The sequence below is a fragment of the Vigna unguiculata genome, chromosome 5 (genome assembly GCF_037176805.1).
Source record: "Vigna unguiculata cultivar grain cowpea cultivar isolate G323 ecotype 2 chromosome 5, ASM3717680v1, whole genome shotgun sequence".
Taxonomy (NCBI): domain Eukaryota; kingdom Viridiplantae; phylum Streptophyta; class Magnoliopsida; order Fabales; family Fabaceae; genus Vigna; species Vigna unguiculata.
Window position 1 is genome coordinate 8062842 of NC_140796.1, and position 15761 is coordinate 8078602.

The 15761-nt window shown below is 31.6% G+C and overlaps 1 protein-coding gene across 1 annotated transcript; it reads right to left on the reverse strand.

The window, feature by feature from the left end:
• Positions 1 to 1792: 1792 nt before the first annotated feature.
• On the reverse strand, positions 1793 to 3601 carry LOC114186096 (protein RICE FLOWERING LOCUS T 1-like). Its single transcript, XM_028074116.2, has 4 exons — positions 3378 to 3601; positions 3230 to 3291; positions 3031 to 3071; positions 1793 to 2461 (listed from the first exon to the last, which is right to left on the reverse strand). Exons 1-4 carry the CDS (start codon positions 3570 to 3572, stop codon positions 2241 to 2243), a joined length of 519 nt encoding a protein of 172 aa, XP_027929917.1. The 5' UTR covers positions 3573 to 3601; the 3' UTR covers positions 1793 to 2240.
• Between the last annotated feature and the right edge of the window lie 12160 nt (positions 3602 to 15761).

Here is a 15761-nt window from a genome sequence, read left to right on the forward strand (position 1 = left end):
GGTTGTGAAAAAAAAAAAAAAGAGACTAATTTCAAGATCTTTATCAGATGGCAAAGTAACCTCTAAACTTATGGTGTTCATATATCCCCATGTTTGAGCTCTACTAATTATGAGCACATTGGACATTTTAAGGAAATTTAATAAATTTTAATGTTTTAAAATTATAAACTAATATTTTAAATATATTCAGCACTTCGAATGTTATTTATTAAAAATTTTAATTATTTATAAATTAGTTCACAATTCTCTCTTTTTAAGTTAATGCAACTTATATTTCATTCACTTCTTCAAAAAAAATAAAATTACAAAATTTTCTTTTATCTCTAGAATATCTTTTTAAACATCATTTTAGCATATTTTCTTTTTATTATACTTTGAAACTACTTTTACACGTATTCTATACTTTTAACAATAACGACTATATCTATTTTTCAGTTTAAATTTCTATGAACTTCAGACCTCATTTGTTCTTCAATCTTCGCTGAGTTGAACTATCTATTAAATATTTCAAACCACTATCTCAATTTTTAATAATATACCGATAGAATAATTAACAAAAAAATAATAAAAAAATAATACCTTTTCAAAATAATTACAAATCTCTATTTTAAATATCAATACATCTCCTATCTAGGAAATGTTCACAAGATAACTTTTAACTCTTGATTAAATCATATTGTATATTTTCATAATATAAATTTATTTTCGAAGTCTTATAACATACCTTACTCTTATTGTACTGGGAAAACATTTTGATCCTGAAAGTACAAGGCAATGAATGTAACATTAGCCCTTGAAAAAACTAGATAAACTTTTAGTTATTTTCTTCAACTGTCTGAGATTAAATAATACCATTTATATGTTGTGTTTGGAAACTTGTTTAATTTTTTCATAGTTTGAATCCTTCATGGTTAAATTCGGTTTTACTTTGATTGTATATCAATGGAAATTAAATTCATATGTGTTCGTATTTTATTACATTGATAGAAGTCGATTGAAGAGAATATTGGTTTTTAATGTTTAAATTAGTTTTGCACATAATATTACAAAATTTAAGTTCTTAATCTATTCATTCGAAGAGAATTTACCTATGATGCGTATATACGATACGTGTATCGGAGACGACACATATCCGATATGTTGATATGTTTAATTTTAAAATAATAGGATACGATACGTGATATATGAATAATGAAAAATATACAATAATTCTTACAAACATAATAAATATATGATTGTTAATGTGTGAATCCAAATTTTCTAATTAGAAACAAATTATTTTAATAGTCAAAACCTTGTAGTTAATGTTAGTGACCAATTTAAAAATCAATTCATCATTGAAACTATTTTAATTATCAATTCAGAAACCGATTATAATTTTTTTGAACTATTTTAGTTGTCAATTTGGTCACTATATAGTGACTAATTATTTTTTATCGTTAAAATTGGTCACTATTTAAAGATTTTATTATAGTGTACTACTACTTTATAAATTAAATACTTCATTGATAAGTATCGTTAAAGTATCCTAAAATATCGGACACGATACGTGTCGGATACAGATACATGACCCAAGTTGAAGTATCGGTGCATCATAGGAATTTACCTATAACTATACCCAACTTAAAATTGCGTACACAGTTGTTAAATATATATTTTTTTTAAAATTAAAAAAAAAAAAAAAAAAACAAAGCAAACGTCCAAATGAGAAGATAGTTGTAAGAAACATCTTACCTGAAAATTGTATGTAGTTCGTAACAAAATAAAGATTTAGAATTTTTTTTTTTTCATACATAAGGATAACTAAAAACGAAAATATATATCATAAAATTGAAAAGTAAAATGGTAGTATAATAACATGTGTAATTTATTGAAGCAAGCCTTATTCAAAATAAATGACTGTTCATATACATTATAATATTACTGGATGAAGTCTGAGTAGGTACGAGCCATGCATCATCTTCTTCTTTTTTCCGTTTCAGCCATTGAAGTATCTGAATGACATGCTCTAGTATCGAAGATAACCTTCTGTAATTCTTTAAAAAGAAGAGAGATTTTATTTATTTAATTCTAACTTATAATAATAATAACTTGTTATTTTTCTCTCATCAACTGATACTGATAGTGGTGTGCTAACTATTGCTCTAAAACACCTATTATTTTTCTTTATTTAACATCATATATCATATTAATTACTTAACATATATATCTCTTTCTCTGATCCAAAATCCTTGTTGAAGTTAATATCTCCTTCCACCACAACCTCGCTCTCTTTGGCAGTTGACATAAGCTGCTGCAACAGGTGTGAGGTTATTGTTTTCAGCAAAGTTTCTGGAATTGAAATTATGACGCAGTTGTGGGCTGATCACAGTGTCTCTGCCCAATTGCTGGAACAACACAAACACAAGTCGATGAATCCCTGCAGAAGGTTGTGGACTCTCATAAACCACAACCTCCCTACCTGCATAATATTGCATAAGGGTAACTGTTACATGTGATTACAAGAACCTGCCATATCAGTTTTGTTTAATATTCATTTTCTTGGTAAACTTTTTAAAACGAGTCCAGATTCTCTACTGTATTTTGTGTGTTGTTTTCTGCTGAACATTAAAAATACACTGTGTTGGTATTTTAAATATCGTTTTGATATATTTTAAAACGTCAAAATTAATGATAATCGGTGTATTATGAAAACACAGTAGAGGAACAACATAAACATATCCGACAGAGAATCCAAATTCTTTTAAAACTTTGGGTTTTTTCGCTTTGCCTCAAATTAATCTAATTAATTAGAAATTAAACTTATTAAAATAAGATCAAAGAAAAAAAATTAACAGATTATATTTTTAAAAAGTTTTGAAGATATCTCTAGCAACAGGCTTTCATCCAGACGGAATTAAATTATTATAAACTAAAGTTCATGAATGGAACTGGGTTTAAAATGAATAACTTTAACTAACAACCCTAGCTAGCTTCATCATCAATTGATGAATGAAATTCAAATTGATAACTAGATCCCATTTTACTTACCAAAGCTTGCATTTGTGGTTGCTGGAATATCTGTCACCATCCTGCCATTGTTAAACAGAAAAAAAAAAATTTACAATAAGTCACAATCTTTTCTTTATAACATCAGTTGAGCATACTCTACTGATACATAAACTTTATTATTATTTTTTTTTCTTTCACTTGTTGGGTAGAAATTGGATAAAAAAGCAAAAGAACTAACCAGTGCAGGTATTCCCTCAAGACTGGGTTACTAGGGCTAGGTGCATCTGCATCTACGAGAACCTGAGAAAAGATGGAGGTAGGTGTTAATAAGATAATTAATTAAGAGTTTGTAGGGTTTAATTAGGTAGTTAATTAGCAGAACTGACCAGAGTGTAGAAGATCCTTAGGTCTTGACCACCTACAGTAACTCTAGGGCGGTTAACAAGATGAGAGGGCCTGAGTTCATAGCCATTGCTAATCGCTCTGTTGTTGATGGAAACTGTGAGAGAAACTGAGCTTGTAAAAGGGTTCAGAACATCCCCTATCACACCCCCAATAGCAAGAGGATCCTCTCGAGCCATGATTTACAAATATATGCTTCTTTTTGCTGTTCTGCTTAATATATAATGCATACATGATCATATCGCTATATATATTTTCCTCCTTAGCATCTGCTTTTGTTTCTGTCCCATCAATAGAATCTTCATCTTTTCATCACTTGTCCCCGCTCTGGATTCTCTCGTACGATGATGTTTCCTCTCATAAACTCAACAGGTGCTCTTCCAACTTTTATTTGTCTACTAACTAGCATTATAACGCTAATTTGATGACTTTCTTAATTTTAGTAATGTCTTGTTAATATAATTTTGTCATGCTCGTTTTTTAGTCGAAGAATTTGAAATTCATATTTTTCATCAGTCGAGTTCATTAGGGCAATGAAGCGTTTTGACATTAATTCTTTTCGATTTCGTATTTTATTTTCATATACGAAATATATCCAAACAAAGTAAAAAAGAGGGTAAAAAAAGGAGGGGAGGGTTGGCTTCGGTTTGGAACCAAAGCCTATACTTACCGAATAGGTTTCGATTGTCTTCAAAACCAAAACCTAATACAATTAAGAAAAGATTTAAAATTAAAGGAATAGGGTTCGTGGTTTTAACCAAGCCTTATTCTCTTTTAATTTAAAAAATAATACAAATTTAATTAAATCTAAAGAGGATAATATATTTTGATTTTGGTAGAAACAAAAGCTTATTCCACAATATGCTTCGGTTCCTTAGACAACCAAAACCTATGATTTGCAGTTGTTTAAAATAATTTAAAATTATTTAAAATGTGAATTGCATAGAAAACCACTAGAAACAACTAGACATAAACCAGATACAACAATATGTAGATAAAACTTTTGAATTAAAGCAATTTAAATAATGTATAAAATATATGCTACACATAATTATTACACATCATTGTACATTGTTACTATATATTTAGAACAGGCTTTCTTTACATATTGCATTGAACTCTCGTTCATTGATGAGGAATGTCGAATTTTGCACAAAGGATAATAATTTCAATTTGTACATAAAAAGACAAAATTGCAAAGTATTTCAATCAATTAAAAATTATTATAGTTTGTCAATCACTTATAATACGAGAACGAATAATGGTTGTTATCTATTGCATAACATAATAACCAAACTCATATGAGTCAGTTTGTTTATGACACTACAAGATATCAACACAATTATAAATAATTGAGGAAGAAAAGGAATCAAGCAATTATAATTGAACCAAAATAGCAAACCTGGAGGGACAAACATGGTAGCTTTTTAGTTATAGCAGTTGATTTGCCTAATATCATGTCCAACAAATGCATTATGAAAAGGGGAATTATTTAGGATTCACTTATATAAGAAAGAAAATTCCTCAGATTGAGGTTCTTGGGGGGAGACTTGTGGAACGAGCAAAAGCATTCATCAATGTTATCCTTGAGGGAAACTACAACCAATGACTCCTGATTTGAAAATATAATCATTGGTACACCCTAAAAGGGTGGATTATAAGTGCAATACAACAAACTACACTTACTCATGTATATATAAGGGATTAAATATATTTGTTTCCCTTGCTGAAAACAAGTAGTGATGTATGTTTGGGTGCCAACCATCTTATTGTATGTATGAATGAGTTGGGGTTCCATAAACCCATACACATAACTCAACCCCGCATTCTTACTGACTCCAAACATATACCAAACACAAAACATTTATTTACTATAAGTAACTAGATATAATAATTAAATATAAAGAATGGTTAAGGAGACTTACATCATCCAAAAACTAACTAATTGTAAAATTCAATTTTTTGTCCCTCATCGCAAGTTCTAACACATCGGTCTTGTGCAAGTACAATGGGATCTCACAGTTCTCCCAAATACATCAGAATCCCAAGGAACCATCATTGACTCCTCGCATATGATGTTAGTAACTATACGTAATGACCAATAAGATCATCCACGGGTAGAGAATGCTTCTTTGTGGATTTAGGACTTTCCTTTCGATGCAACTATGGTTACATGGAAAACAATTTAAGTCAATCTGAACTTAAAAAAAAAGGAAACCTAAAAATATAGTAGAAAGTTCGTACCAGGGGGTCAGAAATAGAAACAACCAAATATTTAGGCAAGGTGAGGAAAGATTAAAGTGCTTATGTCGTAGTATATACCTCATATGTTGGTATAGGAACTAAAGCATGTGTTATGATAACTTCCTCCTCGTGACCTTAACAATATTGGATGATAGCTGCATAACATGCAAAAATGTGGCTCCTTCAAATACCTTTCCATGGGCCACCAGTGTCCTCCTTTGACCATCCTTAACATAGAGCTAACATTTGCTTGTGGTATCAATGTCATCCCATGATAGGGTGGAACTGAACAAGTCCTTTTTCTACTTCTACCTGTCAGAGCCATTGTTAATGTTATTTTATTAAAGAACTATTATTCAATTCATAACTTAGCATAAAATGATTGTTAATATTACCTCGGAGGCACAAAAGCTTCTAGTGTAGGAAATACTTACGGACGAAGCCCATAATTGTCAAACTACTGTTGGAATTATCTCATAAGCCTCTTAGTGTCTTACTTAGTAACTTCCTATGTGATTTGCTCTTTGACCCTTTGAGTGGTTAGCTTCATCATCCTTTCCATACTCCCACTTGGTGTGCTAGAATAGTGGTGGTAAGAGCCTCCAAAATATTGGTTAATGTTGACTCTTGATCCTGCAGCACACACACGTTCAGGGTGCTCAACTCATCCAATTGTAGCTGCAAGTATGTCATGACGACCATCATCTGTGAAAGTACCTTGGGAGCTTTGCCCAACCAAGTTGTTGAGATTTCTAATTTATATAAAATCATAATATTATTTAAAGAAAAGTTATATCTTACAATTCTTTCCAATATTTCTCGTGCGATGTCAAATGTGTAGGAACTCATTGATCCTATATGAGCTAGCTTCCAATTTTCATGACGAGATGGTGGTGAAAGGCAGAATAACATTATTCTCATAGGATGGAGGCCTTGATTTCTCCTTTGCTTCATGATCTTTTCTTCAAGTTTTCTATACCCATCACGAGAGAATATATGTGGGTTTTGATTTTGAGCGTTAATCCCTTGGGCTTTTGTCAAACACCCAGTAACGTATAAAATCTATTTTTTGAATTAATTCAACTTACACATAATTATTAATTAGGAAAGAAATGATTTAAAGTAAACTAACCTATCATCCTTGAGATAAACAAATCTCATCAAACTAACGCTATATTTTCTTCGTCAATTACCTTGTATTTGGCATAAGGATTTTCATCATTTTTAAGTCCAAACACAGTATTTAGACATCAATTTTGTCTTAAACTGACCAAGTTTGAGGCCGGTCGAAGAAAGACAATTATTGTTTTAGCATTGCTACATTTGAAATATCAAACATTATCTATAATAAAAAAAGGTGCACATTACTTTTATTTAGGAAAAATCAATATAATCAAACTATAACAATAATAACATTAATTAAGTTACCAATAAATATTGTCAAATCATGTTTCAATCAACCTTAAATACATGATCCTAGGATGGAGTAATGTCACGTGCCAATACTCCTAAGTAGCTATTGAACACATCCGCATATGGATTTGAAGCCACATCAGTGTTAAAGCCAATATCCATAGGTATCTTCTCACCACTAGCTCGTCTAATTAAGAGTTGTCTTAATTTGGTGGCTCCTTTGGTAAGTCTCCTAGAAGATCCTTCATCCCCTGGTGAATTTTGATTATCAGTCATATATCTGTGAAAAGAAAAAAGCGAAAAAAATTAATAACAAACATAGAAAATAACATATTATTTAACAAAATGCTTAAATTTATATAGCAATATGAAATTCATGCACAATTTATGCATTGGTCAAATGTATATTCCCTCGATTTGATCTTCTTGAATTTCATGTGCATTGTCAATTAAAGGGTCTTCATCAAAATTCATCATTGTTTTAAATTGATGGATGTCAGTAATATGAAGATTACCCAAATTCTCTTCATTAACATCAATTTTTTTTTTTGTCATGAAAGACAACAGACCAATGTTCAAACGCAAGATATTTTACATATAAAATCTGAAATGCTTGTTGTGCCATAATAAAGGGTTTGTCTCAATATCCCACCTTCCGGAAATCAACTAGAATCATACCTGATTAATCCATTCTAATGTCACTCTTATTGTTAACTCACTTACATTTGAACACTAGAAATATAGTATAATCAACCTCCCAAATCTCTTTTATTATGCCATACTACGTCATTGATCCAAATATGAGATTTTGATGTTTGGATGTGGAAAATTGTAGTGACTTACTATCAAGACTGACTACACTATTTTGTATTGTATTTTTATCATCCAAAGACTTTGTATAGAATGTGCAATTGTTAATTTCATAACTTGTACAACATAGTACATCAAGCCTCAATCCATTTGCTAGCCACATCAAAGTCTCAAAAGATTTTGAATCGTAAAACACCTTAGCTTTAAACCAAGGCATGAATGTTCTGTTATGCTCCATCAACAATCATTTCTCTTATTGTCTTAAGTTAGTATCCTTCACAATGACTTCGTGTTCAGATAATTAAGGGATCACTTCATTTATATTGTTCAGTATGTATACATGTGCTTGCAACACTTCTTTGCGAGATTTGGTTACCACTTTATATCTCAGGTGCATTTACTTATAGAACAATAGTTCAACCATGATTTGGGTCAAACTCCTATGAAATTTTCTTTGCTCATGTACTCTGAACAAAACTCAATACTTTCTTCAACAATATACCTTTTAATCATTGAAGCTTCTGAATGATATTGATTTTTCAAGTAGTCTTTCAAAATTTTCATATAATGTTCAATAGGATACATCCAGCTTAGGTATACTAGTCCACCAAACTTGATTTCTCTTACCAAATGATCAAGTAAATGACCGTGATATTAAAAAAGGATGGAGGAAAAAACATCTCCAACTTACACAAGATGATAACAATCTTGCCTTGAAATTCATCGAACTTAACATGATCAATGACTTTACTACAAATCGAAGAGAAAAACGAACACATATGAGTTATAGTTTGTCTAACATTTTTGGGTAAAATTCCATGAATAGACACTAACAACAATTGTTGCATTAACATGTGCCAGTCGTAAGACTTCAAGCCAACAAGCTTAAGTCTTGCATCAACACTAAGCTCTTAATATTTGAAGAGTATCCTTGTGGTACATTAACACTCTTTAGACATTAGCAAAAACATATATTCTCTTGTCTGGACATAGTGTAACATGCGGGGGGCAAAAATGTATGCTTACCACCCTCCCTTGGCACTTTCTTTTGTTTTTTCCTTAATGTTAAGAAGTGTACCAATTAAGCTATCACACATTCTTCTCTACATGCATTACATCTATGCAATGTCTAAAATCTAACTTCAACCAATATGGTAGATTAGAGAAGATTGATTTTTCTTCCAAGGGCTTGTTATAGATGACTTATTTGACGTTTTCCCAAAGACATGATGTAACTTATTAACCTTTTCATAAATTTAAAGGTCAGTCAATGAAATAGGTGCATCGTCACTCTCTTGATATCCATTAAATGTTTTTTAACCTTCAATAAGGTTGATTAGATTATAAAAATCTACAATGGTGCAAATATATTGTCTTCCTTCCGTGTTTTAATTGATGAGTTGCAATATTTTCTTCACATATAGGACATGCTTTATGACTCTTAACATTGAACCCTGACAAATTATTGTAAACTGGGAAGTCATTGATGGTGCAAAATAATAGCATGCATCATGAAAGTTTCAGAAGTAAAAATATCAAATATTTCAACTCCTCAACCCACAACTACTTCAAGACTTCAACTAGTGGAATATAAACATCTATATCATTTCCAAACTATCTTGAACCAGATATCATCATAAACAAGATCATGTACTTTCTCTTCATGAATAGTTCAGGAGATAAGTTATAAATGAAAAATATAATGGGTCAAAAATTGTGGTTGGTACTTAAATTACCAAATGGATTCAGTCCATTGGTAGCTAAATCAAACCGAAGATTTATAAATCAAGTCAAAAACTATGGTTGGTACTAAATTATCAAATAGTACAGACAACTCAAATGCTAACATGAAACATGTTTGACACCGATGCCGAAGCTTATACTCATCAGGTCAAAGTATAGACTTCAATTCTAACCGAAGCCTATAGTTGTATAAATATTTTCAAAAATGTCATTGCGTTTTTATAGATTTCATTTTCTGTTTTAACCGAAACTTATTAGACGAAGTTAAATAATCTTTTTGCACGAGTGGTTCAAATAAAATTTGGATTATTTTAACTTTGAAACAAATATGTCTTCAAGTTAATGTGTTGAAAAAATAAAAACATCTCTTTTTTAGAGAATGAAAACATTCCAATTTTGTGGGAGATTACATTAACAACACTCCATCTCAAGATATTCCAGTTCTAAATTGTAAAAAAGAATATCATTTTGGACCTGACTCATATATTAAGGTATAGAAAATTCTAGCCATATATTTTTTATTTTAATTAAAAATTATTGTGGTCTTCATTGGATTGTTCGAAAAGTATTGCTTTATTCAGAAAACAAAAACTGCTTCTGTGTGGTCATTTTACAACGAGCAATCAAATGTTGATATTTCCATTTGATAATCTTTTATACTCACCTATCACATTTATGCTAAATAGAACAAAGTCTTATTCAGCTCGAATGTGTTAGGGATATGACTTTTCACAACTTGGGTACGAAGTATCAATCAAGAAATGATGCAAGCAAAAAAATAGAAGATATACAATAAAGAGTAGAGAGAAGGAGAAGAAAGATGTGGCTAATAGTTCCTGAAAGAAATAATTAAAACCAAACAGAGAAAAATGTTCCTCTTAAAACATTGACTCCAATATTCCACAGAAAAGAAAGAATTTATGAACTTTTTCATTTTTCTTCCTCCTATAGAATACCTTTTCAAATGTGAATTGAGCTGCAAATCGCCATTGGATGGAATCTCATTCTCCTCTTTATGCTTAAGCAAACATTCTAATCCTTAAATGTAAGCTGTATTTGGTGGTATATACATTAATATCCTTCAAAATGTGGCCCATACGATTGATATTGAATATCTGAAGTTAATGAACCATTATGTAAAGTGGAAGAAAAGGTGGGAATTTCCTGAAAATGAATATTTATAATATGCCCACTCATATATAATGCCCTAGCTTTATTATATACTAGAAGATATGTGCGATTTTATGTGAAGGGAAACTCATGTAGCTTAAACGCTCAAGACGATCAGTTTGTTGCTATTCTCTTATTACATGTCGCAATTTTGATCGTGATGGGTATATATATTTATATCTGATAAGTTATATATATTTCTCATATACGGTTATGGGCATGGTTATGGCATATGGTTATTGGGAGATTATGGTTCTATATGGTTATATGACATTAGTCTTACACATATAAGACCTTAGACACCACTTTAACCCCAAAACCTTAAGGCAATGTTGTTATGGGTCTTTATTCTTATATAGTGTTTAACTTTGTCTTTTCTATCCAATGTGGGACTTTTTGACTCACACTTGGACTATTCCCAACATCTCCCCTCAAGGGTGAGTCCCTTGTTTTTTTTTCTTTTTTTCATGTGGTATATTTCTCTTCAGGTGTGTATGAGTGACCCCTTTGGTTATGGTTATGCGGTCAGTCACTTCGGTGACCCCTTTTTGGTTATGGTTATGCGGTCAGTCACTCCGAACCATCGGCTCTGATACCACTGATAAGTTATATATATTTCTCATATACGGTTATGGGCATGGTTATGGTTATGGTCATTGAGAGATTGTGGTTCTATATGGTTATATGACATTAGTCTTACACATATAAGACCTTAGACACCACTTTAACCCCAAAACCTTAAGGCAATGTTGTTATGGGTCTTTATTCTTATATAGTGTTTAACTTTGTCTTTTCTATCCAATGTGGGACTTTTTGACTCACACTTGGACTATTCCCAACAATATCATGGTCCAAATGATACAGCATTCCTTGCATTTCGTGCCATGATTCATCATTATTCACCTTGTTGTAATTTATGAATTGGACTCTTTCTTTTTGTAGTTTTTGTCACGATAGTTCATTTATCTTTGAGCAAAGTTATGCTATTAGGCAAAGGTTCTCCTCCTTAATAGCACCTAGAGAAGAAAATAAGGAGGTAAACTGCATAAGTTAAAATCAAGTTGTGAATCTTAGATTTAGTAGAAATTAAATGAGAAGGGCTATATAAAAGATAGGATAATGAGGGAAATAGAGGTAAGATAATAGGAGAAATGGAAGAAGGTGGCTGATTTGGTTGAAAAGATGTATGAAGAAAAGAGAAGAAAGTAGGGGGTGGTTCCCACCACAAACTTTCCACTAAGAAATGAAAAGAAATGCATGGAAGTTGGCCATGTAGGGCAGCATAATTCATCATGTTGCCTGTGCTGCTAATTAAAATGTAGGAGATTGAAGTGTTTTTCATTTCTCTTATGTTCTTTTTTTTCCAGACCCACCCTTTATATCTTTCATTTGTATCAAACACAGCACAAAAGTAGTACTGGTGGAGAAAGTTATCCACACAAGACCACAATCATAAGCGTTTACTTTGTTGCTGGAGCTTTGTTTGAGTAGATGCATACTTCAGTCAAGTTTGTTATATCAACTGAAACCTGATTTTTCCATGTGTTTTCCATTTAACAGGATATAAGGAACGGGTCAGGAAATATCCGTTCATTATCAAACACCACACTCTTCCCTCAGAGTATTAGGACTTCCACTCCTAGGAGCCAGTCTCATCGAGTATCTAGTGCTCCAGCATCTGTAGACATGAACAATGGACCCAATTTTGATATGGAAAATGGTATGAGTAATAGGAGTATGATGAAAGCTAGAGAGGTAGATGAAAGACAATATTCTGCAAAAGTGAGTGAAGTAGACATCTATGAGAGTTCTCGTTATGATGCACTCTTGTTCAAAGAAGATTTGAAGAACACAAACTGGCTGCATGGTGCTGATGATAAGTGTGATCAAATCTCCATATTTGATAACGAATTTGAGCACCTGCCAGAACCTTTTGGCCTCTTATAGCATCATGTCTAAAGAGGTTGTTCTTCCTAGTGCATTTGTAACATGCTGTTTTATGTTCTAATTTATTATCTCAATTTTTTTAAAGAATGGGATGTTTCAAATTATATAGCTCAAAGGTGGAGAACAAGTGAAGATGCATTCATATGTTTTCTGCAATCTGCAGAGGAATCAGTGGATTTAACTTTGATATCAAACTTATACAAACAATGCAGGAAAAAGAATTGCATGAAAGATGTTCAATTTTCTTTGGGAAAATTAGAGTTTTCAGAAATGAGGAATGCTGTCTGCATACCATGCATGTGTTAGTGAAAAGACAAATCTAGTACTGTGAGTACATAGAGATGGAATGTGATGTTTTCATGCAAACACTATAGAGATGAACAAAGTAGTTGAGTTGCACTTCTACATTTTAGTGCCTTTTTATTAACAAAAAAGTACATTAATAAATTTTTTGGAACTACAATAAGTATCTAAATAGTTTTTACAATATAGTAAAATAAATATTATCAAAATAGTCATTATTACTAGCAACATGGATGAAAACCGCTATTCTACCACTTTTTTTCACACTCCTTCCCTTCCTCTCACTAGACACTATTTTGTGAATAAAAAATTAGAGAGTAAAAGAGGAAAAAGGAGGATGAGAATCTCATGGACCATGAGTTTCTTAGCAGGCTGAAAGAGGCCCAAAGGTGGATATCAGAGAACAATTTGTCCATTTTGATAATTTCTTTCTACACCACAATAATCTTGTCTGCATCCCTTTTAAATTCCAGATTTATCAGATTTACCTTTATGTAATGAAAGAGAACACCTTCCAGAAATTTCAGATAAGGTAACTTGAGAATGAAACATTCTCCATAACAGAAAAGGATAATGATAATTCTTCATTCCAAACCTTGTGTCAAATGAAAGAGATTCTTAATTTATCAACCTATGCACCTTTCTCATCCAATATAAATCACATTTATCAGATTTTCTTAATGTACCAGTTTGATTCTACTGATGAAGTTAGACTGAAAAAATTGTTCTGCCACAAACTTTTTTCGAGTTCATTGAATCAGATATAAATTTCACCCACGATTTTTTTTCCATTATAAACAAACTCCTCCGCATTACCCTTCCACTTGTACTTCATCCTCAAAGAACAACATATGAGGACACTCATACAGATGAAGTTTTAATGTTACTTCAAATACTAAATTTCAGTGTAGTAAATTATTATTCCTTTATCTGTATATTCAATAAAATTTTATCTCAATATTGAACAGCAATTTCGATGCTTCTTTTGAGTTCACTTTTAGATGAATTCAAACTTACAATAACGTAAGGGTAAATAAACCTTTTTTTCTAACGGACACAAAGGGAGATTGGACCCACAAAAATTTGAAACACAAGGTTTGCAGGCTCACTCACCATACTTTAGTTGTGGTCCTTTGGTCCTCCACATTCCACACATCATTTTCACTTCAAGAATGCAATGCCACACACCATTTCAACACCAATGATTCTGTTTCTGCATGAGTGCCCCTTGTCACAAACACAATGCCATATTACCATTTCCATTCCCATGCACAACCCCTTCCAACCCTTCAGTTAATGCAAAGTTGGAATCCAAAGAGAAAGATTTCTATTCAGAGTCAAAACAGAAAGAATAAATTAAGTCTTTAGATATCAGCAAATTGTTACTCTGAATGATAAAAGATTCAGTTTTCTTACACAAGTTCTCCAGTTTGAGTATTGTGAATGAAAAACTATAATTGAAAGAGAAAATCCTACAAAAGGGTACTCAGTGAATTTCTTCCACAGAAATCAATCATGTGTTGTATGTTTAACCCTTTTTAACGATTTTGTAAAATCCACCGAAACTTTCTTAATCCTCTCAAAAACACTATATTCACATCCCCAATATAATTTACATGCATGTATGTAGCAATGTAGCATCACTATTCAAATTAAACCACTTTAACAGTTTTACCTTGTTTGAATAGAAAAAACGGTGTGAATAGTATTCCTAAATTGTTGTGTACCGTTTGGTGTGTATCTAAAGCTCTTTTCTTAACTGTTTGCTCCATATATTTCACGATCAAGATGAAGTGAATCATTGACGCTACTATTGTACCACGCGTTTTTTAGGTACTTAATATGAGTAATAGATAATATCCCTTTCAGTTAAATTAAACAATGAATTGGAAAAGTTAAATAATTTTAGATTAAACAAGATGAAAAAGCTTAAACTTATCATGCTTAGTTGCCCTTGGTGATCAAGAACAAGTAAATAAACTGAGGTAAATTAAATTGTGTAACTGTAACTGAGGTAAGGGTCAATTCTTTGGAAAATGGGAAATGAAAGGAAATCCATTCCTTTTCATCGAGATCTACAAGTTAAAATAGTATCATAAGTTCCATTCAATAGTTCAAATATTAATTTATTCTCTGTAAAAAGAGTCTTTGATCCTATTCATAATACCTTCCAAATAAATAGTTGAACAGTAGAAAATTTTACCCTTAAGTCTGTTTTTTTTTTTTTTACAAACATGGTTTATTGAGTTTCTGCCGCAGAAATAACAGCGAATAAGACTTTTTTAGATACCATGGTTATCCTGTGTTCATAGTTGGAAAAAGGGTTGAGTAGTGATTAAACACATTGTATTTGTACATTACAGAAATAATTTATTTAGCAAGAAATCTGGTGTTTGACTCATACGAAACTTGTCCAACGTATAATATCAAGACAAAAAGCGAGAGGAGAATCATCACGAGTATTTCACAAAGTTACATGCACAAAAACTAAAATTTTTAATTCATAACTTCAACGGTACGGTGAATCAGATTTAGATTAAATTATTGTATTGGTCCCCGAGTAATTAAATTGGTTTAGGGTGAGTATATATACTATATTATTACCATGTGTATTACCACTATACTTTGCAGATTTGGCTTAATCTGGAAGAAGGCTTGAAGTTGAAGCTGAGACTTGAACGTTGCCATATCATAAAGTGGAAAACTAAAAGTAAAATCTAAACACAGTACTGTAGCAT

Coding starts and splice junctions, on each gene's coding strand:
- LOC114186096 (XM_028074116.2), bottom strand. CDS start 3,572: ATGGCTCGAGAGGATCCTCTTGCTATTGGGGGTGTGATAGGGGATGTT. Junction 3,292..3,377: donor TAAGGATCTTCTACACTCTG/GTCAGTTCTGCT, acceptor ATCTTTTCTCAG/GTTCTCGTAGATGCAGATGC. Junction 2,462..3,030: donor AACCACAAATGCAAGCTTTG/GTAAGTAAAATG, acceptor AATATTATGCAG/GTAGGGAGGTTGTGGTTTAT.